Source organism: Cantharellus anzutake, assembly GCF_015039405.1.
Source record: "Cantharellus anzutake strain C23 chromosome Unknown EI90scaffold_14, whole genome shotgun sequence".
NCBI lineage: Eukaryota > Fungi > Basidiomycota > Agaricomycetes > Cantharellales > Hydnaceae > Cantharellus > Cantharellus anzutake.
This window is the reverse complement of record NW_024066964.1, coordinates 385,329-413,203: the sequence shown is the minus strand read 5'-3', so window position 1 is coordinate 413,203 and position 27,875 is coordinate 385,329. Positions and strand designations below refer to the sequence as shown.

Sequence of the window (27,875 nt, the reverse complement as noted above, 5' to 3'; positions counted from 1 at the left end):
ACGTCAGACCACAATTCAATCTCCTCCTCCTACTGCCTACCATGTGTACCCATGTGTGTTGTCCGTGTCAAGTATCGCTATTCCCCCTCATGTGGCTCACGTATATAGCACCCCGTCTCCTCGCTCTCTTGCCTCCACCTTTTCGCCCTCGCCGCGTTCTTGCTCTTTTCTCCATAACACGCGACCAGCTTGGACTTGACCTACTACACCATCTCGTTTGTTCAAGTTCTTTGACTTGGAGTCATTATAGTAAGGCACCCCTTCATTCCTCTCTTACTTTCTATGACACGATTAATGCCTTCTCCATATGGTGAACATCCCTTAGCCTCACGCCTCACGCTTGTCATCCCCAATTATAAATCATGCTTTTCTCAGTCTCCTCGAAACTCTTCTTCTCCATTGTCTTCTCTACACCCTTCCTAGCACTCGCTGCTAGGCTTCCTTCTTCAGAGGTCCTCGCCCGTTCTCCTTCCGGGAAACTTGAAGATGGAGCCGAAGGGCATTGGGAACTTGGGCGTCAGATCGAACGTAGGGCTACTACCAATGCCTTTCAAGTAGTTGGGAACAGGTCAGCTCGTTGTTGTCCCCGCTGGAACCTTTTTGTCTGATTGGTGACGTTCTTTCTCTTAGTGGTGTATCGGCACAGATGATGTTCTTGGGAACGGCAGACAAGGTGAGTTTATTTACAGCGTAAACCCTCGAGTTCATCCCCCCCTTTTTTGTTTTCCCCCATTCCCTTCGATATGAGCGCGCCGCTCTCACTGATATAGAGTCCTGTTGTGATAACCGGGGAGATGTCCCACGGTCGGACGTATCCCGCGCCCCTGGCGCCCGCGTTCTTTGTTTCTCCGAATTGACGCCGAGACAAAGTGATTGACGACTTTCCTCCCTCCTCTCTTTTCCGCTCGCTACGCCATGGTCACCGTGATGATGACACATGTCGAGTTCTAGGTCTACATCTTAGATAAAGTCGAAAGCAACTCCTTGCAAGTCAACGGTCATTCGGCGTTCGCGACCGAGTATACGCTTTCGAGTGATGGGGTACGTGGGATGGACGTCAAGACGAATACGTGGTGCGCTGGGGGTTCTAGTTTGGGGGATGGGAGATGGATTAGTGTCGGTGGCAATCTCGGAGTGGCTGGATACGATGGTGATGGTGGGGTTGGGTGAGTGGATTTGTTTCCTTTTTGTTTTCCCTTGGCGCTTTTGAGGCAAGGGGGAGGGAGAGAAGATGAGTATCATGTACTGATAAATGCTTTCGGATCAGGGTGAGGTTCCTTACGCCTTGTGATGGAGGCGATTGTGAGTGGGATGATAATCCTGCGAATTACATTTCGACGAGGAGGTGGTATGTTACAGTGTAAGTTTTATGACTGATGGGAGAAGTTTCATCCTTTTGCGCCTAACTTGAACACTTCATTTTCCCCAACCGTCTCTCCATCCTTGTGTCCCTGCCCCTTCTCAACGGTGCTTGTTCGGCATCCCAGTGAGCCAATGGACGATGGAGGAGTGATCATTATTGGAGGATCCACATACGGTGGTTACGTCAACGGTTCGTCTCCCTCATCAAATAATTTGCTCATCTTCCAATCATATGACTCCTTCGAATCAATGGCGTCGTGTCGATCGGACGCAATCGATGCGATACTAATTAACTGTTTACCTACCATCCCCCGCCTTCCTTCGACATCCCCACGCAACATCTATCGACAACCATGACACACAGACGCAACCCGCAACAACCCGACCTACGAATTTTATCCATCCCGAGGCGGGATCAAAACGCTCAATCTCTTAGTCAATACTCTCCCTGCTAATTATTACCCCTTAACTTGGTTGTTACCTTCTGGACGACTCTTCATTCAGGCGAATCTGGAGACGGCGATTTTGGATCCTAGCAGTGGCACTGAGACCAGGATTGCGGACGTTCCGGCGTGAGTAAATATTTTAATTTGTTCTGTTACGCTTTTTTTTTTTTTTTTTTTGCCTTTCCCCTCTTCTTTTTTCGATTCCCAGCATGAGTTCTTCACTTTCGATTCGAGATTGCTTATACCAACTGACTCCCACCTCCCACACCCCTACATCAGTGCTGTCCGCACTAACCCAGCAGGCGGAGCGGCCGTTCTCCTCCCTTTAACCCCCGCCAATGGCTATACGGCGACCATCCTGATGTGCGGAGGACAGGATATAAGCGATTGGACGCCGTCCGCTGCATTGGTGAACCACCCAGCGAGCGATAGCTGTGTGAGGATCACGCCGGATGGTGGAGGCAGCTGGAGTCAGGATGCGACGTTACCTGAGGGGAGAACGCTGGGGAGTTTTGTCCTTTTGCCGGATGGTAAGATTTGGTTAGGGAATGGAGCGGGGACTGGTAAGTTTGGCATTTCCCCTTTTTGAGCTTCTCCCTTGAAGGGTCGTGATGTTGTTTTCATTCTTTTAGGGACGGCGGGATATGGATCAGGGTCGTATTTGATTGGAAGTTCGTTTGCTAAGAATCCGATTCAGACACCCGTGTAGGTTTTTTTTTTTTTCGGCGTTGATTGATGCCAATATCGACTTTCTCTCTCTTTTTGGCACCTAATGAATTGTCATTGTCATCCCTCTAGGATTTACGATCCTGCCACGAGGTCGTTCAATCGTGCGGGACTTGGGACGAGCGACGTTCCGAGGCTGTATCATTCTTCGGCTATACTTCTTCCTGATGGTATCATTTATTTCTTTCCTTAGCTCTGGATGAAACTCACGTCTGCTCCCTGGCCTTAAACATTAATAGGTTCTGTGTTCATAGCAGGTTCCAACCCCAATAACGACGTCCAAACGCGGCTTTATCCCACTGAATACCGAACGGAGAAATTCTTCCCGTGGTACTACAACCTCGTAAGGCCTGAGCCTATCGGGACGATCCCGGGACAATTGTCCTATGGAGGAAATTACTTCACGATTCAGTTGAATGGGTCGAGTTTACAGGGGCTGACGCCAAGTGTGGCCGCGACGAGTAGTCGAGTTATCATTATTCGAACTGGATTCTCGACGCATGGGTTGAACATGGGACAGAGGTATTTGGAATTGTGGGTGTGCTTTTCCTTCCTCCCACATCGAATGTTTTTTTTTGTTTGTTTTCAAATACTGATAACGATGGCATTGCTATATGTGCAACAGAAACAGCACAGCGACTCCTACTTCAAATGACTCGATTTCGTTGTTCATCTCTCAAGTCCCACCGAACCCTGCGTTGTTTGCGCCGGGGTCTGCGTTTTTGCATGTGGTTGTGAACGGTGTACCAAGTATCGGGAGGCAGGTGATGATTGGGAACGGGATTGGGTCTCAGCCGACCTTGCCTGTGCAGAGGTTGCCGGGTCCTTGAGGCCCTGCTAGATTTGAGAGGTTTGTTTATACAGTTTGTTTTTCTTATTTACAGCAACCGTCAAAAAAATCTGCGCGTCAAATCTTGATGGATATATCAGGCAAAACATGTGATTTGCGATTTAGGGAAAAAATCACCGTGTCCCAATGGCACCACCAAAAAAGGATATTACTCATCGTTCTATTGTTATAGCGGCTGCGCATGCATGTAGTGGGCAAACACCTCAAACCCGCAGCCAAGGATCTAATCATCACGATTCCTAACTCGATGAGCACACACGATATTTCAGCAGTAACCCAGCTGTCTGCATGCACCATCCATGGAATCCGCAAGTGACCAGAACCTGCCGGAATATTCTGGATTGTTGTGGGAAATCCCCAGATAATTCCAGGTTATTCATGCTTGCATATGTGTGCTTGCGCAGTTACCTATTTGACGTATATTCACATTGTAATACATTTCATGTATGTATAAATATGCACAGACGTGTGTTGACAAGATAGTTTCTAGCTTACCTCTGATTGATCGCGAGTTGAGTATTGCCTTATCAGGAATCCCCTGACCATCTTTGCTGAGACCCGTGGCTGACAACGCTCTTAGTATTCATGCTATATTATTATCCATGCCTCACATGAGTACGGAAGAGGCTCTTGTGAACCTGAAGACCCCAGCACCACGAGCGCTAAATGCCGAATGTATTGACACTGAAATTGACCCTGATTTCTGACCATTTTTGGACAAGCATGAGATCCAACTGGGGTCATGCATCCAAATCTGATGCGCAGATTTTTTTGATGGTTGCTGTAATTGAGGGGGGTGTGAAGGTGTGATCATTGGACTAGAGGCTGCATGGAATTGATATTACGAAATCATATAGGGTCTTCATTCCCTTCTTTCCTGATCTCTTCCACTTCTCTATCAATACCCTCTTCTTCTTTGACATCATCCTTTTGAGCAATATGTGAAGTTGAGTTTGTAATCAGAACTTCAATAGGAGGCTCACGGTTGAATAAATTGGATCTGAAAATCTCAAGTGAACCTAAAGTGAAAAAGTATGTCAAAGCCAGCCAATCAACCCACCCTATCAAGGGGTGTTTTTTACACTTCAAATAGGGCCTAAACGGCCTATTTCAATGTGGACATCCTGGGATGTCCTGGTAATGGGGCTTGCTGCCAACAATGTGTTGATGAGCGACTTATGATCTCGGAGCTGGACTATGAGTAATGACTCAGTCTCAGCCAATATGCGTGAAGAACTGGATATATTACCTATGAGTAATGACTAGAGGTAATATACATAATATAAGTTACAATGATAAAGCAATGAGGGAATGTAACTAACTAACCTCAGTCTCAGCCAATATGCGTGAAGAACTGAGGGAAAAGGAAATGAATTCAAATGAATGAATATGTCCGTGGCCTGGCACGGGTTAGTCCAAAATGGGCAAAAGAAGGTGTTGTGACTAAGCAGTCACATGGTGGATTCTGGGCGAGTTGCTCTCCCAGAATATTCCCACGCTAACGCAGGAACGTGGCTGTTCAGGTTAACTCCGCTGGAGTACCCTCATAGCACACGGTTCCTCCAACACAATGGACTGTTGGAAAATCTGGGATGTCTTGATAACGATATGGTGGTGGATCTGTCTTATTACCCTGCAGCCTTGTTGTGACCAGGCTAGTCACCCAACCCCTAACTATGATAGGCAATGTAGTGATTAGGTCATGGAAATGTCTGAACAGTGGCTGTGCAGATCACGTGCAGCCAAAGTTGGTGTGCACACTTTGGACAAGAAGTGATAACAACAATTTTATTGTTGTTTATGTTGGAATACGAGTCACATGATGAGACTGAACTGGAATATCCGGGAATATTCTAGGGGTTACTAGGCGCCTGCATAAGCGCTGGGCATAGAAGAGCCTGGAATGTTGTTGAGGAGTATAAATATGGGTGCTGGAGCGCTGTGTGTATTTTAGTTACTGTCATATCCATCCATGGCCATCGTCTTCCACTACCTCTGATCCTTCCAGACTACCTCTGCTCCTTCTTCACTAACCTCGGAGCTCCCATATTCTGCAATCACCTCCGCCTCCCTTGATGGTCACCACCCCCTCTTTTCAATATATTACCTATGCCTCCCTAAGTACAGAGCCCCAAAGGCTTCCAGACAGCTCCAACGTCTGCTAGCGCACTCCTGCCTCCACTGGGCAATTCACTTGCTTGCCCTGCAAGTCCACCTTCGGGCCTATCCCTCCTTTCCGTTTCTGGGTTATCACCTGCCATTCTGCTAACCCTGCAACCCAACTTGTCGGTAATATTCAATCAGCTCATGTTTAACCCCGTTAGCTCTGCTCCACTCAGCCCTGCCATTCATGGGTCTGCCCTTGCTGTAACTATATATATACTTAACTTGTACATAGGTTACACCTCAGTGATAAAATCAACTAGAGTTGATCCCCCTTTAGTTTTCATTGCCAGTAAGTAAATTAGGGCACGGACATGTAACTTGGCACAGTGCTCCTGGTCTGAGTTGCTGAGGCCAAAGCCCTCTGCCATGGAGACAACTCCTTCGTCTCGATCCATGTCAGGGCACACACCCTGACTAGCCTGGACCCGGACCCATGTCCGGACCCACTTCCACCCACCACGCTTCCCGCATGTGCGCACGCTCTGCACGCCACATGCTCCGGGCCCGGTTCCTACCCCTTCATGTGACTTCTGGGTATCCCTGGAAGTTTTGCTGATATTGTGGCCACTGTGGGAAGCTGGGAAGTTAGCTTCCTTCTCATCTTCTTACCCACAGTAGGTTGTGCCCTGGATAGGGCTGGTTACACCATGGGGCTGTGGACCATAGGGGAGGGTCATGGGGACCCAGGAGTCATCCCCTGACAATCTGGTCTCTAACAGTTACAGTTTCTCTTCGCATTTCTATATTACATCTGGGTTGCAAGTGAACCACTGAAGTGGGTTGCCATATATGGAACACCAGATTTAACAACAGTTTAGTTTTCATGTACTCCTGAATAATCTCTTTTGTTGCTTCAGGGGGTATTTAGCAGTGACCACAGTGCTTTTTGATGGCCCAAGCTGCCTCAGATCCATTAAGCCCCTGCTGGTATCCATCCATATCTAACATATAAATAATTGTTTCTGTCTGACTGACAGCTCCTGATTGGCTCCTTCCCACTGCTTATCCTATCATGCTGACTATGGATTGGCCTTTGCCCTGTTGTAACTTCTGCCATCCGCTGCCTGTCAGGGCATACACCCTGACCTAGCCCATACCGCATCCACACCCGCACTCACACCCGCACCCGTGACTGCACCCGGCTGTTGCACTCCCCGCGCGCGCCCTGTGCCGGATGCTCAGTGCGGCCGGATGGCCCGGACCTCGGGTCTCGGGTCTCATGTGACTTCCGGATATCTCCGGAAGTTTTCGATGTATTGTGGCCACTGTGGGAAGATGAGAAGTTAACTTCCTTCTCATCTCTGACCCACAGTAGGCAAGTTGTATATACTTGCCTCTCTTTTATATATCATCTCTGACCCACAGTAGGTTGTGCCCTGGACAGGGCTAGTTACACCTAGGACTGTGGACCATAGGGGAGGGTCATGGGGACCCGGGAGTCGTCCCTGACACTGCCTCAACCTCAGTCTGAACTGGTTCTCGGTTGTCTTAGGCAAGTGTCAGGGCAATAGCCCTGACCCTGAGCCACATGTAATTAAGATACATATAGTCACGTGGGTAAGTGGGAACCTCCGGGTAACTGCTTACACACTACTGTAAAATACACACCCTTGTATCACTTATGGCTCTGTGTGCTGAGCTACCCTGAGACCTCACACTTTTTTAAGTGTATGAGGTGTGTTTTACAACACAACCCACAAAAACTTAACATCTTAACAATCTGACTTGGTAGCGCCAATGGCACCTAAACATGCCCACAAGGGCAAGGTTGTGTCTGCAGCGATGTTAAAAAGAAATGAGCAGTTCATTAAGAAACTGCAATCTCCCATCATGGGAGATTCAAATCAACAACCATCGTCAAACAACGATGAGGATCAACATGATCCAGTAAAGCAACCACCTCAGGGCTGGCCCCTGAAGGTTTTAGAAACTTACGTGGAGTAAGTGCGGGGCCCAATACCCCTAGAACTCCATGACATATCAATCTAACCCAAGCTGGGGAAGATCCCTCACCTCCTCAGGAGGTGATTGAATTGCACGATAAACGTGTAAGTGCTGAACGATCAGCCCAAAAAGCTGATCAGATAGAGTCGCAGGAAACTCCAGGGCCCAACTATCCCCTGGAGTCCTCCCCCATGTCTCCAAGTCAAGCCCCAAAGGCAGACAAAGGGAAACAAAAGGAAGAGCCTCCACGTTGGCTATCCGAAAAACTACTGGACTTGTTCCAGGTTCCGTCTGAATGGAGGACAGAAAATGAAGACCAACTTCTTCTCAGGCTGTGTTACAGGAATGGGTTCCGGGGAACCCAACCTGAGCCGTTCTGCTCACAGACAGAGGTGGCTGTGTAGCCATTGAGGGGAGAGCAGGAGAAGGTCTGAGACTGGGTGTACTAATGGTAACTTGGCGCTCCGGGGAGCATACCGGCAGTGGGTGTGGTGTCATGCTAACGGTAACTTGGCACTCTGAGGAGTGTACCGGCAGCGGGTATAATGGGGACTCCTTGAGGGAGCCACCTAACAGTCGGCTAGCAGCAACTTGGCACTCCAAGGAGCGTACTGGCAGCGGGTATAATGGGGGCTCCTTGAGGGAGCCATCTAACAGTTGGCTAGTGGTGACTTGGCGCTCATGTGAGCGTACTGGTAGCATGGGTAGTTGGCACTCCTTGAGGGAGTAGCCCAGTGGTTGTCTATCGGTTACTTGGCGCTCAAGGGAGCGTACCGGTAGTGGGATTTGTTGGGACAGGCAGGTTGGTTGACCAGTGCATGGTAGTGAGTGACCGTGGGAATTTGGGCCCATAGGTACATGGCCAGGCATCCTGGGGCTGCCTGGGTCACTTCTCCCTCCCAAGAAGGGAGGAAGGGTTGTAGGACCCAGTAGGGTACTACAGGAAGGATAGGAATGGGAGCTCAACCACCCAGTGGGGGGTGGGAGCGGGAAGAGTGAGGTCTGGTGTCTGAGCACTCACTGGGCCATTGAGGTTTTCTCACAGATTGTAAGAATATCGATGTAGACATCGATATGGACCAAGTCAGATGTTACAGAGAAGGCTTACAGTGGTGGCACAATGGTGTGGCAGTTACAATCACGGTACAAGGTTTTGTGGGTTATGTATTAGATAAGGAAAAGACATTTTTCGGCATCTGCCTTACACATCATATGACTTCTAACTATCTAATATAAAAGTCATAATGGTCAAGGGAAGTCCCTTGAAACTCAACAAATCCCCCAGCCAGCACCAAAACCCGGTGGGAAAGCTTGGCATGGGGTTTGATGGAGAAGTAAAATGGGGAAGGTCCTGGGTCCATCTGCTTGCAACCACAGACCATAAGATTCTAGCCTATATCTATAACAGGCTGGAAGCCTGAGAAGGTGTGAAAAAATGCCCTGAGAGCAGGATCTCCCAGAGCATGGAAGCTCCAAAAGAACCTCCACTGTTTACACTACCCCACGCCATGCCAGACAAGGCAAGGTTGCCAACCTCGGAGGAGGTCTCCGAGATAATGAGGAGGAGGCGAACCGAAATGAGGGAGTTTGCTGAGGAAGCCTTATGGAAAAGTAAGGAAAAACCAGCGAACAGACCCCTCTATGAAAGGGAAGCACCCTCCACAATGGCCTCGCCTAAACAAAGCAAGCATGGAGTGTTCACTCCAAGAACCCCTTCTGGAACCCCCAGAAGTGGCAATGCCAACTGGGGAGAGTCACTGCTCGCCCAACCAAACTTCCTCCTGGAAAACCAGGAATTGTGCATAATAAACACGATAAACTCGATCCAAAAAAAGATTGAGGAAATGAACCACAATAGCATGGCTCGTCTAGAGATAACTCTAGAAAGAATGGCCAACACTGTCATATCCATCCATGGCCATCGACTTCCACTACCTCCGATCTCTCCGGACTACCTCTGCTCCTTCTTCACTAACCTTGGAGCTCCTGTATTCCACAATCACCTCCACTTCCCTTGATGGTCACCACCCCTCTTTTTAATATATTACCTATGCCTCCCTAAGTACGGAGCCCCGAAGGCATCCGGACAGCTCTGACGTCCGCTAGCGCACCCCCACCTCCGCTGGGCAATACATTCGCTTGCCCTGCAAGCCCACCTTTGGGCCTATCCCTCCTTTCTGTTTCTGGGTTATCGCCTACCATTCCACTAACCCTGTAACCCGACTTGTTGGTAATATTCAATCGGCTAATGTTTAACCCCATGTCAGGGACGCGTCCAGGGTAGAGGAGGCCCAGGTGAGATGCCTGACACTAGAAGCCTCGCGGGGTGTGGAGCGGGCGTGCGTACTGGCAGGCCCGGCTCAGGAGGCAGTCCCTGGCCACTTAGACTGAAGTGGAAAAGGGTGAGAAGAAGGCTACTTCTTCGGTTCCCACTTCAGGTATGTTTATATACATGCGGCTTAGGTCACATGACAGGTGCCATGTCATCCTCACATACAGCCGTAGTCACCCGGGTGTCCCCGTGGGGGATCCTGAGGGCGTCCGCTGTGGGCGTGCGAGCTGGACATAGCGGGGGTCGCCCGAGGCGCCCGGGCTGGGCGTGTCGTGAGCGCGCTGCAGGTGGGTCAATGGTACATTGATACAAGGAAAGGTCGTCCGTGTAGAATAAAGAGAAAATAAAGAGAAGGTGAGATAAGTAAAGAGAGAGTGGAATGGAGGAAGAAAGAAAGAAGAAGGGGGGAAGGAGGTAGGGGAAGACTGGGTGGCGGGGTACCGGGTGAAGTGGGGCCGGGTGGGGCCGGGTCAGGCGGGTGTGCCCTGACACCCCATTAGCTCTGCTCCGCTTGGCCCCATCGTTTATGGGCCCACCCCCGCTGTAACTATATATACTTGACTTGTAAATAGGTTACACCTCAGTAATAAAATCGACTAGAGTTGACCCCCTTTAGTTCTGGTTGCCAGTTAGTAAGTTAGGGCATGGACATGTTACTTGGCACAGCACTCCTGGCATAAGTCACTGAGGCCGAAGCCCTCCACCATGGAGACATTCCTTCGTCTTGATCTGGTCTCTGACAAACACAATTGATGAGTTGACTGAAAAAATCAGCAAGCAGACAGACTTGCTGAAGGAGATAAACTTCTCACAAAATAGTGAGGAAACAAAAAAATACCCCTGGGCCATGGGCCAGAACAAAAACAGAACTCGTGAAAAATTCATGAAAAGAACCACCAGTGAAAGCACACTGGAGTATCATCAGCGACTCAACAGAGATGCTAAGGAGATCCTTCTCCCAAGGATAGGAGAAGACGATGCCAAAAGAAGGCATCGTTCAGAAATTCGGAGGAGAATTGGCACGTACCAAAGGTTCAGCCAAACGTCCACCTTCGACAAACCTCTCGAACAGAGAGGTAACTCAACCACACACTCTCAAAACAATGAGAGAATCCAAATACAACTTCAGGCAAATTCACCTGAAACCAAAGAAACGCTGTGAGGAAGATTCCCCCCAAAGGAGAGATCTCCATTGGATAGCGACCCTGCGAAGGCAGGGGAGCAAGAGGAGTACCTAGAGAAATGGTATGAAAAGGCCATAAGAATGGCCGAAGTGAGAATACTCACTCCCTACCCAGAGGGAGTGAAGCCTGAAGCTCTAAAAAATGGGCCACCTTTTCCTGACAAGAAATGGTCAGGAGAGAACGACATGGAATTGTTCTGGCAGTGGTTCACAGAACTACTGGGATTCCTCACCTTGCGAGGATGCAAAGGTCCCCAATTCGATGAAGTCCATCTGGACTGCTTGATTCGTGGATTAGGGGGACCCGCATTTGACCTCGGAATAAGACTCCAAGACGAAACTCTCCTCAGAGGAGACGAGGGCATGTTCCTCAAAGTTCTCAACATATTGATGAGAACCTTCATTAAAGCCTCTGCTGTGTTGAATGTGACAAAGAAGTACCGCAACGTCAAATATGAAGTGGAAAAAGGCCTAAAACAGTTCTACTTAGAACTGTCTAAAGCAGTGTCCCAGATGGTGATGCCGCCAGACCAGGTGTCCTTCAATGCCAGGTTCCTAAACTACATTCCCCTCGAATGGAAGAGGGAAATGATCACTCATGACAGAATCAGAGCAGACTTCTCCTCAAATGAGGAGATGTTAAAAGCAATATCTTGTGTAGACGAGATAATCGACAGGCTGAAGATGTCTTCAGCCTACAAATCGGGATATTATACCCGAACAACTACCATGGCAACCACGAGCCACGGTAGGGCTCTCCCATCAGGAAAGAAGGCTGAAGAGCTGAAATCCAGATGGAAAGAGGATACATCCTTGAAAAACTTGAGGAAAACTGACCAAAAGTCAGTTCCAATTTGCGGCAAATGCGGCAAAATAGGGCAAACGAAAGACTGCCCAAGACACAATGCAATGAGCGATGAAAAACCAAGGTGCATAGCTGCCATGGAGATCGCAAACGCATCAGAAGAAGATGTCATGACCCGACATATCTGTCACTTCCGTCAATGCATCCTAGTGCCACTTGGCCCATCCCGCTTGCTATCATCATCATCCGTCCATCCATCCATCCACCCGTCACCCTCATCCGCACTTCCTCCCCTGCGTGTGTACCTTCCAACCTAGGTTGCCCACTTCGTTGTTGTCCACCCGCCAGCTGGATGGCTTGCTAGATGGCCAGATGGCCAGATGGCCTTTTCTCTTTTGTCCACTTGTGGACTATTGTTCCTCCTTTTGTTTCTCGCTTGCCTTTTGTTGACCAAGTTTGCCGATATTAACTATTTGTCTCTTTCTTCATTCATTAATATCGTGCTTGATCCGCCACTCCTTCCGGGCCGGTCTTATTTAGTTACTTGTGTTTATAATGCGTGTAGGTTACACCAGATGTACCTCAGTTTGTATATCGACTTGGATTCCCCCTCTAGACTCCTCTCCTCATCGTAAGGCTTTTGTCTGAAATTGGGACACCAATGTAAGAACGAAGCGCAGCACTCCACCTGAGTCGCTGAAGCTAAAGTCCTGCCCCTCCAACCTTACGAGCCCGGACAACTTCGCATGCCTTGCGGGTCACCTGGATACACGTCTGACACGTTCCTGACAGTATATACGAACTCAAATCGCTCTTACGTTCTTTCCTTGCTCTATCATTGTTTCACTGAACTATGTCTAGAGCTTATCAGACTGTCAGGGGATGACTCCCGGGTCCCCATGACCCTCCCCTATGGTCCACAGCCTGTGGTGTAACCAGCCCTATCCAGGGCACAACCTTCTGTGGGTCACAATATCAGCAAAACTTCCGGGGATACCCGGAAGTCACATGAAGGGGTAGGAACCGGGCCCGGAGCATGCGGCGTGTGGAGTGTGCATGTGTGTGGGAAGCATGGCAGGTGGAAGCGGGTCCGGATGCGGGTCCGGGTCCGGGCTAGTCAGGGTGTGTGCCCTGACACAGACCCATTCACAGACGTGCACTGAACCTGGTTCTTCTAGGCTTCCAGGTCTCGGTATGCTTGAAGAACTTCTGCGCAGACACGATCTAGACCCTTCTGAATGTCTGCCATTCCAAAGCTTTATGGCCGACCATGACGACCCTACCTCCTCCTCCACCCCTGCACCCTCCCATCGATTTCGTCGTTCCATATTCCAAGACCATGACAAGGCGGCTGCTGTTGAGAGAGATGTCAATCTGGACAGCCAAGCTGATGACTATGACCCCAAAGCCTCTCATAACCCTACTCCACGTCCTGATCCTGCTAATCCTCTGGACCCGCCAGACGCCCCACCCAACTGTGGTAACAGTGGTGGTGACAGTGATGGTGGTGGTGGTGATGACAGTGGTGATGATCTGCCTGAGGATCAGCTGCCAGATGACCTGGGTAGCCGTGTGTTGGCCCAGTTGACAGACGCTATTGCTGCCCTGGCCTGCTCAACCACTGCTGCTTGCCAACCCCCAGACCCCAGCCATAGGACGAAGCTTCGTGAGCCTGACCAATTTGATGGTACTGACCCTCAGAAACTCCGTACCTTCCTTGTTCAGTGCGAACTCAACTTCCAGAACTGCCCCCAAGCATTTGTCAATGAGCATACCAAAGTCATCTACGCTACGTCATTCCTCAAGGGGATTGCTCTGAGTTGGTTCGAGCCTGAACTTCACGGTAACCCGCTTCGCCGTCCATGCTGGATGGACGACTATGAACTCTTCATCTGAGAACTCAAAGAGAACTTCGGCCTGCACGACCCATTTGGTGATGCTGAACAATGTCTGAGTACCCTGACTATGTCGGATAATCACAGAATCGCCAAGTACATCATCGAGTTTAATCGCAATGCTTCACAGTTACCCGGATATGGTGAGGTTGCCTTGAGGCACCATTTCTATAATGGGTTGCCAGATAGGATCAAGGATGAGATCACTTGTTATGGTAAGCCACGCTCGTTGCATGACATGCACTCTCTTGCCCAAGATATCGATGGACGATATTGGGAGTGCAAGGGCGAGTTGTTGCACCGTCCGAGAGATTGAGCCACCTCACCCGACTCCTCCAAGCAGAATGTGAAATCGGGCAAGAACTCGAAGTACTCTAAGTCCTCCAATTTTCCTGACTCCACGTCCGACCCTTCCACCTCCGCTGACCACTCTACCAAGGACCCTAAAAAGTCCAAGGGAAAGCAACCCGACTCTGATTTGTCCTCGAAACTTGACAAGAGTGGCAAGCTCACCAAAGAAGAACGCCAGCATCGTTTCGAGAACAACCTCTGCCTCTTCTGTGGCGCTCTGGGCATGTGGCCAAAGAGTGTCCTAAGTCCTCCCATGTGGCCAAAGCTAGGGCAGCCCAGGCTGAGGATGTCGCGGATTCTGTGGTGGATTCAGATGTGGAAAAAAACTAGATAGTGACCCTCCAGGCCCCGTACGACCGGTTGGTCATGCTGACCCTCCTCGTATGTCTAGAGTCCTGCGCTTGAACGCGTCTGGACTATCTGCTCTTCATTCTCTTTCTGTTCCGATCTCTTTTTCTCCTTGTTCTGATGATGGTCAATTTCTGACTTCAAGGGAGTGTGCTCCCGGCTCTGATCTGTTTTCTGTTTCAAGGGAGAATGCTCCCGGCTCTGCTCTGTTTCCTTCTTCCGGGGGGTCTGAACCCCGTAAAAATATGTCTTTTCCTTCTTCTCTTCCATCTGGAAACTTTCCCGCTCTTATTGACTCAGGATTTTCTGACACATTTGTAGATACGTCCTTCATCAATAAACATCACATCTCCATGTACCCTGTCACGCCTCTGCAACTCCGACTATTTGATGGCTCCATGAACTCCATGATCACCCAAGCCATCAATCTGCCCATCCGATTCACCATGGTGAGGATACTCCGACAACATGTTATGTCACATCGTTGGATGGCTCTTGCGCTATTGTCCTAGGACATGACTGGCTCACCTGACACATGATAAGGAGCTCCTGGCTATCTTTGAAGCCTTCCGCTCTTGGTGACACTACCTTGAAGGCTCTGGCACTCCAATTGACGTTGTCACAGATCATAAGAACTTGGAATATTTTACCACTACCAAACTCTTGACCCGCAGGCAGGCACGCTGGTCAGAGTTTCTCTCACAGTTTAACATGGTTGTCCGTTTCCATCCGGGAAGACTTGGCGCAAAACCTGATGTGTTGACTAGACGCTGGGACATCTACCCCAAAGAAGGGGATAGGGACTACGCCCACATCAATCCGCAGAATTTTCGCCCTGTCTTCACCACAGAACAGCTCTCGGCCTCCCTATGAGCCACTTGTCTAGCCACTCCAGTCCTCTGGGCCAGCTCTATGGTTGATGTCGAAGCTATCCACAAGGACATCATTACCGCCCTGCCATCTGACTCCTCTGTTGCTGAATATCTCTCTGGTCCTATCCCTGCAGACTCTCGTTGGTCCCTAGACGTGGATGGCCTGTTAAGGCTCGATAAGCATATCTACATACCGGACGCAAACAATCTTCGTCTCAGGATCTTGAGATACAAGCACAACCACCCACTCTCCAGACACTTTGGTCAGAACCGCACATTGGATCTGGTCCATCGAGAGTACACTTGGCCGGGTATCTGTTCATTTGTTAAGGACTATGTCTTGTCCTGTACTGCCTGCACCCATGCCAAGGTCCCTCGTCACAAGCCCTATGGCTTGCTGAAACAACTCCCTGTCCCTGGTTGCCCATGGAACTCGATATCCATGGACTTCATTGAACAGCTTCCCCTGTCCTCTGGCTCCACGGCCATCCTGGTAGTCGTTGACCGTCTTTCTAAGCATTGTGTCTTTATTCCTACACACAATACCATTGATGCGCCTGGTCTCACCAAGCTGTTCCTCCTCCATGTATTCTCGAAACACAGCGTACCCTCTCACATCACTTTGGATCGAGGATCCGAGTTCGTATCCCATTTCTTCCACTCTCTAGGTAAGGCTCTTGACATCCGCCTTCATTTTACTTCGGGTTATCACCCAGAAGGGGATGGTCAGACTGAGCGGATGAACCAGATGTTAGAACAGTATCTTCGGGTGTATTGCAACTACCAGCAGGATAATTGGGCTGAGTTATTGCCCCTGGCTGAGTTTGCATACAACAATGCCCCCAATGCTACTACTGGCGTCTCCCCATTCTTTGCCAACAAGGGATACCATCCGACTCTCTCCATCCATCTGGAACGAGATTTGACTTCAGTACGTGCCCAAGAGTACTCGGTTGATCTCGATTCCTTACATCAGTTCCTACATGAGGTAATGTCCTCAGCGCAATGACGATATCAAGGCCCTGTGGACGCTAGATGCTCACCCGCACTCGATTTCGAGGTTGGTACTATGGCCTTTGTTAAGGCTAAGTATTTTAGATCCACCCGACCCTCAAAGTAACTCTCAGAAAAGAACCTCAGGCCTTTTGAGATCATCGCTGCGCCAGGAACCCACTCCTGCACCATCCGCCTTCCTGAGACTATGAGAGCCATGCACCCGGTCTTTCATGTGTCCCAACTTGAACTGGCCATCCCCAACACCATCCCCAACCGCGTACAACCTCCACCTCTGCCCGTTGAGATTGATGGTGAACCTGAGTATGAGATTGCTGAAATACTAGATTCAAAGTTAGATCGTAGGCATCGTAACTGTAAGTTACTGTACCTGGTACGTTGGCTCAGGTATGGTGGGATGGATGAGGAGACTTCTTGGTTGCCGGCCACAGAGCTTGGCCATGCCTCTGACTTGGTTTCTGACTTCCATGCGCTGTATCATGACAAGCCGGGCCCTCACTTTTCTTAGAGTACTTGCACGTCAACTGGCCATGTTGATTAGGGTATGGCACATTGGAGGTATATACAAAAAAAAAAAAATAGAGATTTCAGGGTGACGCGCCCACACCACGGGAAGTATATGTGGGTGGGTCACCTGCTCCCCCACCATCCGATTTCTCCTTCTTCTTCCTTGACCTCTCCTCCTGCGTAATCTTGGCGACCTCGCTGGACAACTGCTTCACAGCGTCGGTCAGCTCCCTGAGGGTGTCAACAATTGCCTCACCCCACTTCTCCATGTCACCCCCATCCTCGTCCCAATCATCCTCCTCATCCTCCGTATCCTCTCCCTCATCCTCAGACGCTTGTGCTGGCACCTTGGGTGAGATCACCCACAGTTTCTTCTGCTGCGAGGGCGTCGCAGTCCCCACCTGAATCGTAACCAGGTCGCATTTGGCCCTGGCACACATGCAGTTCGTGCATGCCTGGTACCTGCCCTGCTCACAGACCAGCTGGGACTTGATACAATGACCACAGGGGGGCTTCTCCCTTGTGGCCTGTGGAGGGTCGACTGAGGCCTGTGCTAAAAAACAAAAACAAACAAAAAAATTGCATGTGTTAGCCTCAGGGATCTCGTGGCAGCAAGTGTTTAAAGATGCTGGCTACTCACCTTGCCTTTGGACGACCCAGCCGCCCACGCCTGCTGGTGCTTCACCTCTGCCTCCCGCTCCCTGGCTTCCTCTTCCTCATGCTTTTTCTTTTCTTCAGCCGCCCGCCTAGCTGCCTTGGCTGCTTTCTTGGCCACCTTACGCATCACCCGCTCATTCAGCTTCGCCTTGTTAGAACCGGGCGGAAACGGACGACTCCGGAGTGGAATCGGAGACTTAGCGTGGAGGGACCTTGGCCTCAGCGACTCAAGCGGAGCGCTGTGCCATTGCTGTTTGTCCATTTGGTCCTTAATTTCACAGTAGGTGAGCAGGAAGTCTCTTGGGGGCATTTCAGGTCGATTTCGGACTGAAACCAAGACGAGTATGTACAAGCGCCGATATATATAATGGAAGGGGCAAAAGCACAAAGAGAACAAAGGGTGACCGAATCGGAACGAAGACGTCCGAACGGGAACAAAGGGTAGAGGGAGCGGAGCGGTACCGAAGGTCATAGGGCAAGACCTGTGATACGTCCGAAAGGAGGTAGAGAGGGCGAGGCCCAGAGGGGCAGGAGGATGAGGGGAAGTGGGGATGATGACTAACTGGCTAGAATAGAAAGAAGCAGTAGTCCAAATAGGGATGAAGGGAAAACACGAGAAATACATTACAGGCGGCGAGAGTGCCGAAGGCGGTCCGCGAAGCTCGGGGGTTGCGGAGCTTACGGAGGTTACGGAGGCAGGGTTGGAAGTCCGAGGAATATTGGCAATGGTGTTTACGTAGTATGAGGTCACCAATGCAATGGACTAAGGCCGAGGTGGAGTCAAAGTCCGAGGTGGGGACTATGACGGAGGCTCGGAGTAAGGTACGAGCGGTGTCCGAGTGCGAAGTACGGAACAGCGGTGGAAGGTCGTAACTTGGCGGAAGGGTGGTGGAGGAGTAACGGAGGGAGGAGAGAGGGGACAGGTAAGGGGAGAAGGAGTGGCAGAAAGGAGAGTAGTCAGGTCCGAAGGTGAGTATCGGAGCGGACGGGGGAAGCGTAGGAGGATAATGGGAGGGTGGAGGTGTTGTGAAGGGGGAGCGGAGTAGTAGGAGCATGGTGAGAGGTAAGGAGGAGGTGTGTTGCCAGGACCAAAGGTGAGTATCGGAACGGCAGCGGTAGGTTATGACTCCGGAGGTGAAGAGGGTGGAGGTCCGGAAGTCGGGTCGGGGTCGGGTATGCACGGATATGACACGCCTGCATCATGGCAGGCTCGTCATCCATCGCCTCTTGGATATCCTCTTCCTCCCAGGACACGATGTTGAGGAGGTCAAGGTGTTTGGACATGAAAGGCGGGGTATTGAGTAGAGTTGTTGGGTAATGACTGGACTTGGTCAAATTGATGGAGAGAATGTTTGATTTCACACGTGGACTCAAAATTCGGAATTGGCTGAATGATTCCCACATGCACCAATTGGGCCTCCAGGGGTGTTGGCCCTAAGAAGGGGATACTGTCACGACCCGACATATCCATCACTTCCATCAACGCGTCCTAGTGCCACTTGGCCCGTCCCACTCGCTATCATCATCATCATCCATCCATCCATCTGTCCACCCGTCACCCTCATCTGCACTTCCTCCCCCATGTGCGTACCTTCCAACCTAGGTTGCCCGCTTCATTGTTGTCTGCCTGCCAGCCAGACGGCTTGCTAGATGGCCGGATGGCCTTTTCTCTTTTGTCCACTTGCGGACTATTGTTCCTCCTTTTGTTTCTTGCTTGCCTTTTGTTGACCAAGTTTGCTGATATTAACTATTTGTCTCTTTCTTCATTCATTAAAATCGCGCTTGATCCGCCACTCCTTCCGGGCTGGTCTTATTTAGTTACTTGTGTTTATAATGTGTGTAGGTTACACCGGATGTACCTCAGTTCGTATATCGACTTGGATTCCCCCTCTAGACTCCCCTCCTCATCGTAAGGCTTTTGTCTGAAATTGGGACACCAACATAAGAACGAAGCACAACGCTCCACCCAAGTCACTGAAGCTAAAGTCCTGCCCCTCCAACCTTACAAGCCCAGATGACTTTGCATGCCTTGTGGGTCACCTGGATACGCGTCTGACATGTTCCTGACAGAAGAGTCGGAAGACTCATCAGATGAAAAACCAGAGAACAACTCTGGTAACTCCAGAGCATCAAGCTTTGAAGTAGAGGACCCATACGAAGGACCTCAATACTCACCCAACTCAGAGGGTGAGGAAGTCAATGTCAGGACCATAAGGATGGGCCCAATGTCAGTCGTTGATTACGATGACATTAATTATAAAATCAAACTGGCTGTAGTGCACCAGTTAGAAAACATGGCAGATGAGAAAGTCGCCCAAGCCTTGGTGGAAGCACCAAGAAAAGACACCTTGGGGAAATTCACCAAAGTACCCAAGGAAAACAAGGAAAAAGGGAAGAAGGACCAAAGTCCATTGAAACCCAGACCCCCTTGTTTGATGCGAAATTACACATCTTGAAAGATGCGGGAAAATACCCCACAAACAGACCGCTCTCAACAAAGAGAATGCTGACAGCTCATATAAAAATAGCAGGCGTAAAAGCCTATGCACTATTTGACTGTGGAGCTGAAATGGATGCTATATCGCCAGACTTCGTCCGTGCAGTCCATATCCCAATTCTCCAATTGGAGAACCCAGTCGTCCTTCAAATGGGGATGAAAGGAACAAGATCACAGATCCTGTTTGGAATGAACGTGGATGTTGAAATCAATGGCCACGTAGAAAAACACTACTTCGATGTAATTAACATCAATAGATACGACACCATATTCGGTGCCCCCTGGTTAAACAAAAACCAGGTAAGCTTAGACTTCCGGTCCCACAAAGTGAGAATGGTGAACAAGGGCAACATAGATACCCTTGGAGTCAGCGAAGACCATGTGATGAGATCACATGGATGGAAAACTCGAGCAAGAGCCTGAGAACAACCAAAAAAGAAGCCCCCCTGACAGGGAGGCAGGATTGAAACACACCTCAGGGTAATCGAAAGAAAGTACCCTGAAGGTTGGCCCAATCCTAGTCCGGAAGGACTAGAACTTCCAGACATACCACATCTGGAAGGTCTCTCCATGAACAACCCTGAGTTCGAAATACTCAGGGAGTGGTGGAGAGAGAAATTCGAAACCATAATGGTGCCAGTGCCATTAGAAATGCCTCCCTTGAGGGAGGTGAACCATTGAATCCTGTTAAAGGACCCAAACAAGAAATTTCAGGAAAACACCCCGAGATGTCCTGCAGCACTGCAGGAAGCACTAGCGAACAAAATAGATCACTATGTAAAAGCAGGATGGTGGTATCCTGCAAACAGTGAGCAAGCATGCCTGCTACTGTGTATCCGCAAAGCAGATGGATCTTTGCACATGGTAATAGATGCGAGGAATCGTAACTCAAACACGACCCTCAATGTCACACCAATGCCAGACATGTGACTGATCCAAGAATCAGTCGCCAGAGCAACATACCAATCCAAGATTGATATGTCGGATGCGTACAAACAAATATGTGTGGATCCAGATGACATCCATAGGATGACATTTTCTATGCCCCATGGGACGTACAACTCGAACACGATGCAGCAAGGAGACTGCAATGCTCCCTGTACTTTCCAGCGTGCGCTGACCTGGGAACTATGAGGAGAAGTAGGCAGATGCCTACATGTCTGGTTTGATGATATATTCACCAGCACAAGCTCGGTGGAGAACCACAATAAAGCATTATTGTGGTTGTTCACTCACCTCAAGGGGGCAAAGTTCTAATTCCAGCCATTTGCCCCAATCCTAGATGTTCTAGGAAGCCGTGTGGATGAACAAGGCATCCATGCTCAAGCGGATAAAATGGAAAAAATCCGCAACTGGCAAGAGCCAATAGACCACACAGGAGTCCTAAGATTCCTGGGAATGGTAGAATATCTATCGATATTCATGCCAAACGTCAGTGGCTACACAGGGCCACTGCAAACAATCTGCTCAAACAAGCAGACATTCAGGTGGACACCACTCCACCAGAAATGCTTTGATGAGATCAAACGTCTAGCATGCAGGGCTCCGATCCTGAAGCCTGTCCAGTGGAATCCACCAGAAAGCCTCGCAGAAGAAGAGAGGAGCAAACTCCACATCTGGGTTATAACAGATGCATGCCCAGCAGGCATGGGCACACTAATTGGACAAGGCAAAAAGTGGCTGACGTGCCGCCCAGCTGCATTCATGTCCAAAAAGTTCACCAACACACAATGTAGGTACTTTGCCTACAAGCTCGAGGCACTGGGCATCCTCGAAGCACTCATGAGATGGCAAGACGATCTCATGGGAGGCCATGAATTCACAGTAATCACGGACCACAAAACTTTGGAATATTTCAAAGCAAAAAACCACAACTCAGGTAGACACCTGAGATGGCAAGCCTTCTTTGCAAGCTTTAATTGCAAAATAAAATACATGGAAGGCCACAAGAACGAAGTGGCAGATGCACTTTCACGGTACTACAACTCGTCAACTGACAAGGATCTGCATTTCGATGACTATGTGTTGGTGGACATCCATCTGGACAAAAATGGAGAAGATACTATCCCTGACAGAATCAAGGAATATGAAGAACTGCTGCTAAGCAGTACCCTGAGTAAAAACTCAGAGAAAAAGAGACTCGCAGCAATATGCATGAGAAATACCCTAGAGGAAGCTCTAGGGGGAGTGCCCAAAACCTGGAAGAAATCATAATTCCAGAAGAGAACCTTCGAAAACAATTCGAAAGAAAAGACCTCATTGAGGCAATAAAATCTGGATACTCGCAAAGCCAGATCCACCAGGAAATCCTAGAGAACCCAGGGAATTTCGAAAACTTCTCCATAAAAGATGGGCTGATAACCCGACTTGGAGAAGGAGGAATGACCCAAATAGTAGTCCTGAAAGGGAACTATGAAAGGAAGTCCATTTGAGGAATAATCCTTGAAAACATCCATGAAACACTTGGACACTTAGGATCCAAGAAAACAGTGGAAACCCTCCATCGATACTTCTGGTGGAAGTCAATGAGGAAGGATACCCACAAGTTCTGCAGGTCTTGCGGAACTTGTCAAACAACAAAGAAAAGCACCAGGAGAAATCCCGGACTGCTTCACCCACTCCTGACCCTGGAGACACCATGGTCGTCAATAGCCATGGACTTCACAGGTCCATTCCCAACAAGCTTGGGATATGATTACCTCTGGGTAATCATCTGCAGGTTGACGTCCAACGTCCACCTAATTCCAATAAAAACAACAATGAATGCATTAGAACTAGCGTTTGTATTCCTTTGCAAAGTTGTAAGACTTCATGGTCTACCACACTCGATCGTATCAGATCGAGACTTGAAATTCACATCAAAATTTCGGCATGAACTACACTGAATACTCGGTGTGCAGTTGAAATTCACAACTCATTCCACCCGCAAGGCGATGGCCAAGTGGAAAGAATGATACAAAAAGTAGTACTGTCAGAGACCAGATTGAGACGAAGGAATGTCTCCATGGTGGAGGGCTTCGGCCTCAGTGACTTATGCCAGGAGGGCTGTGCCAAGTAACATGTCCATGCCCTAACTTACTAACTGGCAACCAGAACTAAAGGGGGTCAACTCTAGTCGATTTTATTACTGAGGTGTAACCTATTTACAAGTCAAGTATATATAGTTACAGTGGGGGCAGGCCCGTAAACGATGGGGGCAAGTGGAGTGGAGCTAACAGGGTTAAACATTAGCTGATTGAATATTACCAACAAGTCGGGTTATGGGGTTAGCAGAATGGTAGGCGATAACCCAGAAATGGAAAGGAGGGATAGGCCTGAAGGTGGGCTTGCAGGGCAAGCGAATGTATTGCCCAGCAGAGGTGGGGGTGCGCTAGCAGACATCGGAGCTGTCTGGAAGCCTTCAGGGCTCCATACTTAGGGAGGCGTAGGTAATATATTGAAAAGAGGGGGTGGTGACCATCGAGGGAAGTGGAGGTGATTGCAGAATATGGGAGCTCCGAGGTTGGTGAAGAAGGAGCGGAGGTAGTCCAGAGAGATTGGAGGTAGTGGAAGTCGATGGCCATGGATGGATATGACAAGTACAGATACTACACGTGATGGTCAGACCAGATCAACACAACTGGGCAGCGAAGCTGTTGATGGCGGAATTCACGATCAATGCGAGCTCAAACACATCAACAGGATTTGCCCCATTTGAATTAATCTATGGCCACATGCCAAAGATGTGCCTAACAGCACCACCCTCGGACTACCTGGGAGTAAACGACTTCGCCCAAAGGCAAAGGAAAACCTCATGGCAGCACACAACATGATAATACACAATCACGCTGCTCAAACAATCCAGGTGAATAAGAAAAGATGCCTGGACCTGCCTTTGAGAAAAGGCGAGCTTGCATACTTATCCATGGATAAGCTGAACCTACCCAAAGGGAGAGCAGGTAAACTAAAGCCCTTATACATAGGGCCTTACAAAATTCTGGAAACATTTCCAGAGATGTCAAACTAGGTCCTCAAGTTGCCACCACAACTTGAACAACATGGAATCCACCCAAGATTCCACATATCCCGGCTCATACCTCACGAGCCAAATGACCAAGAAATCTTCCTGAATAGGGAAGTAAACATATTCTACAATTTTGGGGAAGACCCCAATTGCGAAGCAGTAGTTTGCGAAATCTTAAACCACATGTGGGTTCACAACGAACTCTGGTTTAAGGTTAAATGGGAGCTAGGGGACACCACATGGGAACCCCTAGGAAATTGCAACGACCTTGTCCACCTGGACAAGTACCTCACACTACAAAATGTGAGGGAATCAGAAAACCTCCCTATCAAAGAAGACAGGGAACTCTCGGCATCACTATGCCCCCAAAAAACAGAGGTGGAGGAAGTAAAGCTGAGGGACAATTGCCCACAGCCAAGAGTGTGGGAAAGTTCTGGGCAAGCAACTCGCCCAGACAGCCACACCATGTGCTAGAGATCACATGGGCCAGGCAAGTAACTCGCCTAGACCACGTGAACCACAGGCTCACATGTAAAAGCACACACACAACTGGGCGAATCCCATGCACGCAAGAACTGGAACCCCTCCCACCACCATGAGAAACATAATGACGAAATGTTGTTCTCTGGGGGAGGTAACCCTCGATTCAATCCAAACAAGCCACTGGACATCGAGATACGACAACCTGGGGAGCAAGGCTCTCCGGAACAACAACAACACCAGGTGCAGATAAGTGCCATGGACTACATGATGCATGCAGCACAAATGAGTGCTGCGAACCAACATCCATCCACATTGCCAACAGGCACCGCATACCCCCAGCCTCCTCAAAGGGGCTTCCAACCATATGCGGTGCAAACTGCACTGATGGCACAACAAGCGCCATTCCAGGGGCAGCATTTGCTGCTGCAGCCCCAGGTATACTCCCCAGGGAACTTCCCTGGCCAGATCAACCCCTGGATCGGCCAATTTGGCCCAGGTCCAACAACACCACAGCCAAATGCAGGCTGGGAATCAGCTATCGCATCAGTGGTAGCTGCTCAGACAGGTCAGCTCCATGAGGAGCTGAAAGAGATGAAGTCCCTCGTAGGAGGGAGATGAGGGAGCGACAGCGGCTCCTCATCCAGACCATCCAAACGGGCATGGTCTAATAACTCGAGGGCATCAGAAGACGCCTGCAACAATTGCGCCCATTGGAGGCACAAATACAACAGAGCATGAAGAGATGCCGAGGGCATCTTCGACTCTCTGAAAGACACAGAGAGAGAGGTCGATCTCCAAAAGAGGGAGATTGAATTACTAAAATGTGAGCTCAGAGAGGCACGTGCACTGGCAGACCTTGCTGCCAAACCCATCATGATGGGGGCCTCCCAGGTCAGGGGGAGGGGATATGGTGCCAGGGCACCGACTATCCTGCCACCCTGTGGGCAGGCAACCCTGTCTGGGTTGCATAAGGGCCCGCCCTCAGAAGGGCAAACCCATGTCGAGGGGAAGAGGGAGAGCAGTAGGCAATTGACAGCAGACCCTAAAATGGGGACCACTGCCAGAGGTGGCAGGCCGCTGAGTACCTCAGCACCCTATGGGCAAGCTACCCTGCAGGGAAGTGTCCACATGTTATACAAGACCACCAAACTCAACGAGTTCGGCAAAGTCAAAGCTCCAGTCGACGTAACAATCAACCCCAACTTTCCCATGAGGAGAATAGTGGGGTCAGAAGTGGTGCACGATGCCGCATACACTTGGTGGACAAGCGTTGTTGTGGGGACAACTCCGTGTACTGCAAAAAGTCGGATTCTGCGGAATTTGGCCACCAACATACACCACATACCCTCTGACGCTCCCGATGCTCATTCTATCACTATCCAACACTCCTTACACTCACTCCTTATTTTTCCATATTTTTCCCATCATTCCCGACAACCCCAAGCAAAATTCCCACGCCCAACCATGCCGTCAATTCCACCCCCTCTCCAGACCTCCATACCCACACACACAACCCAGCCGTTGTTCCACCCGATAGTGATGCTCTACCATCTTTCTTAACCCCCGGAGCATTTTCCAGAATGGCAATCCCATGCCTGGATGGTTCAGCATGGAGCGGAGTCTCATGTGGTCTTGACAGCACCTGTCAATGGCCACATCTCAAGAAGTACTGCACCAATTGGGATGAATAAGGGCTCGTTGGAAAGCTGGAGACGAGGAGATTGCTGACGGGAGGATAGGCGGGCGCTGTGGCGAAGTGTTGCGGAGTTAACTTTGACAATTCCCATTTCGGGCCCGTTATCATATATTCCCCATTCATTTATATTTTTTTTATTGTTTCTTTGTTCCCAATTAGATATTCATCATTTACGGTTGCCTAACGGCCCGTTTACATTCCCCCATTCCATTCATTCCATTTCCAACTCATATAAAATAGATAACAGCTTGTACATAACAAGTTAGTACTGAATAGACCCATGAAGGGACAAGCAGAAGTTACATCCAAGTGGCAAAGACGCCATCCACGACCCTAACGCCCCCCTTGAGCTAGTTGCTTACGTCTAAGACCCCTCTTATCAGAATCCTCAGCCTTGACGTCCAAGAGAGACATAGGTGAGTGTTTGTTTGAGGTTCTAGCAAAACCTGGCCCCACAAACCACACCCAAGCACACTACCACCCTCCCCCTTCTCTCTGTCTTGAGTCTAGGCGATAGACCCATTACAGTGTGAGTGGGAAAGAATTCGTACACTGGTATGAACAGGCCGAAGCCACCTTCAAAAGCGGCAAGGTACATAGAGTCCTTCACGAAAAAGTGAAGGAAACCGAGAAATACTTCTTGGGACTCCCAAGTATTGCAAGACTTGTGGAGGAGTACGATTCCCCAGAGAACAAGGGAAAAATCTCCTGGGAAAGTCTAGGCAAAGCTGCCTATATAAAGTCCCAGTTCAAACCACTCAGGACTCCTGAGGAATGTGCCACAAGAACTGCAGAGCGGGAAGCAAAAGCTTCCAAATACTGGGAAAGAGACACAAGTCTCCATGCTGGACAACCAGGCCAACGACCACCCTTCCCCATGGGAAGAATGGTAGACCTACTGTACTCCACACCTGTCAGAGACCAGATCGAGATGAAGGAATGTCTCCATGGTGGAGGGCCTCGGCCTCAGTGACTTATGCCAGGAGTGCTGTGCCAAGTTACACATCCATGCCCTAATTTACTTACTGGCAATGAGAACTAAAGGGGGTCAACTCTAGTCGCTTTTATTACTGAGGTGTAACCTATGTACAAGTCAAGTATATATAGTTACAGTGGGGGCGGGCCTGTGAATGATGGGGCTGAGCGGAGTGGAGCTAATGGGGTTAAACATTAGCCGATTGGATATTACCAACAAGTTGGGTTATGGGGTTAGTGGAATGGTAGGCGATAACCCAGAAACGGAAAGGAGGGATTGGCCCGAAGGTGGGCTTGCAGGGCAAGCGGGTGTATTGCCCAGCAGAGGTGGGAGTGTGCTAGTGGACATCGGAGCTGTCCGGAAGCCTTCGGGGCTCCATACTTAGGGAGGTGTAGGTAATATATTGAAAAGAGGGGGTGGTGACCATCGAGGGAAGTGGAGGTGATTGCAGAATACGGGAGCTCCGAGGTTATCAGAGGTAGTGGAAGTCGATGGCCATGGATGGATATGACAACACCTGAGCCAAGTAGCTCAGGAACACAACAACCCGCTCCCACCCAGGGAGCGCCCACTTCATTGAGCCCACAGCTCAACAATGTAGCCCAGGCTATGTCATCGCATCCAATGCAGCAATCGGATGTCCAGATGAACAACCCAGAGGAAAACCCTCTTCCAGGGAAATAACTCCACCCTTGAGGAAAGGGAAAGTGACATGGTAATATGCCATCAAGGCACCCATGAAAACACCTTCCCCCAACTCAA

The 27,875-nt window shown here is 49.6% G+C and overlaps 1 protein-coding gene across 1 annotated transcript; it reads left to right on the top strand.

The window, feature by feature from the left end:
* Window positions 1-362: 362 nt before the first annotated feature.
* On the top strand, window positions 363-3,364 carry EI90DRAFT_3120703 (glyoxal oxidase N-terminus-domain-containing protein; the record flags this gene model as incomplete). Its single annotated transcript, XM_039063329.1, has 11 exons — window positions 363-568; window positions 631-673; window positions 952-1,166; window positions 1,268-1,360; window positions 1,488-1,552; window positions 1,727-1,934; window positions 2,088-2,371; window positions 2,441-2,513; window positions 2,607-2,704; window positions 2,774-3,068; window positions 3,160-3,364. The coding sequence occupies 11 exons, from the start codon at window positions 363-365 to the stop codon at window positions 3,362-3,364; spliced, it is 1,785 nt and encodes a 594-aa protein (XP_038918315.1).
* Between the last annotated feature and the right edge of the window lie 24,511 nt (window positions 3,365-27,875).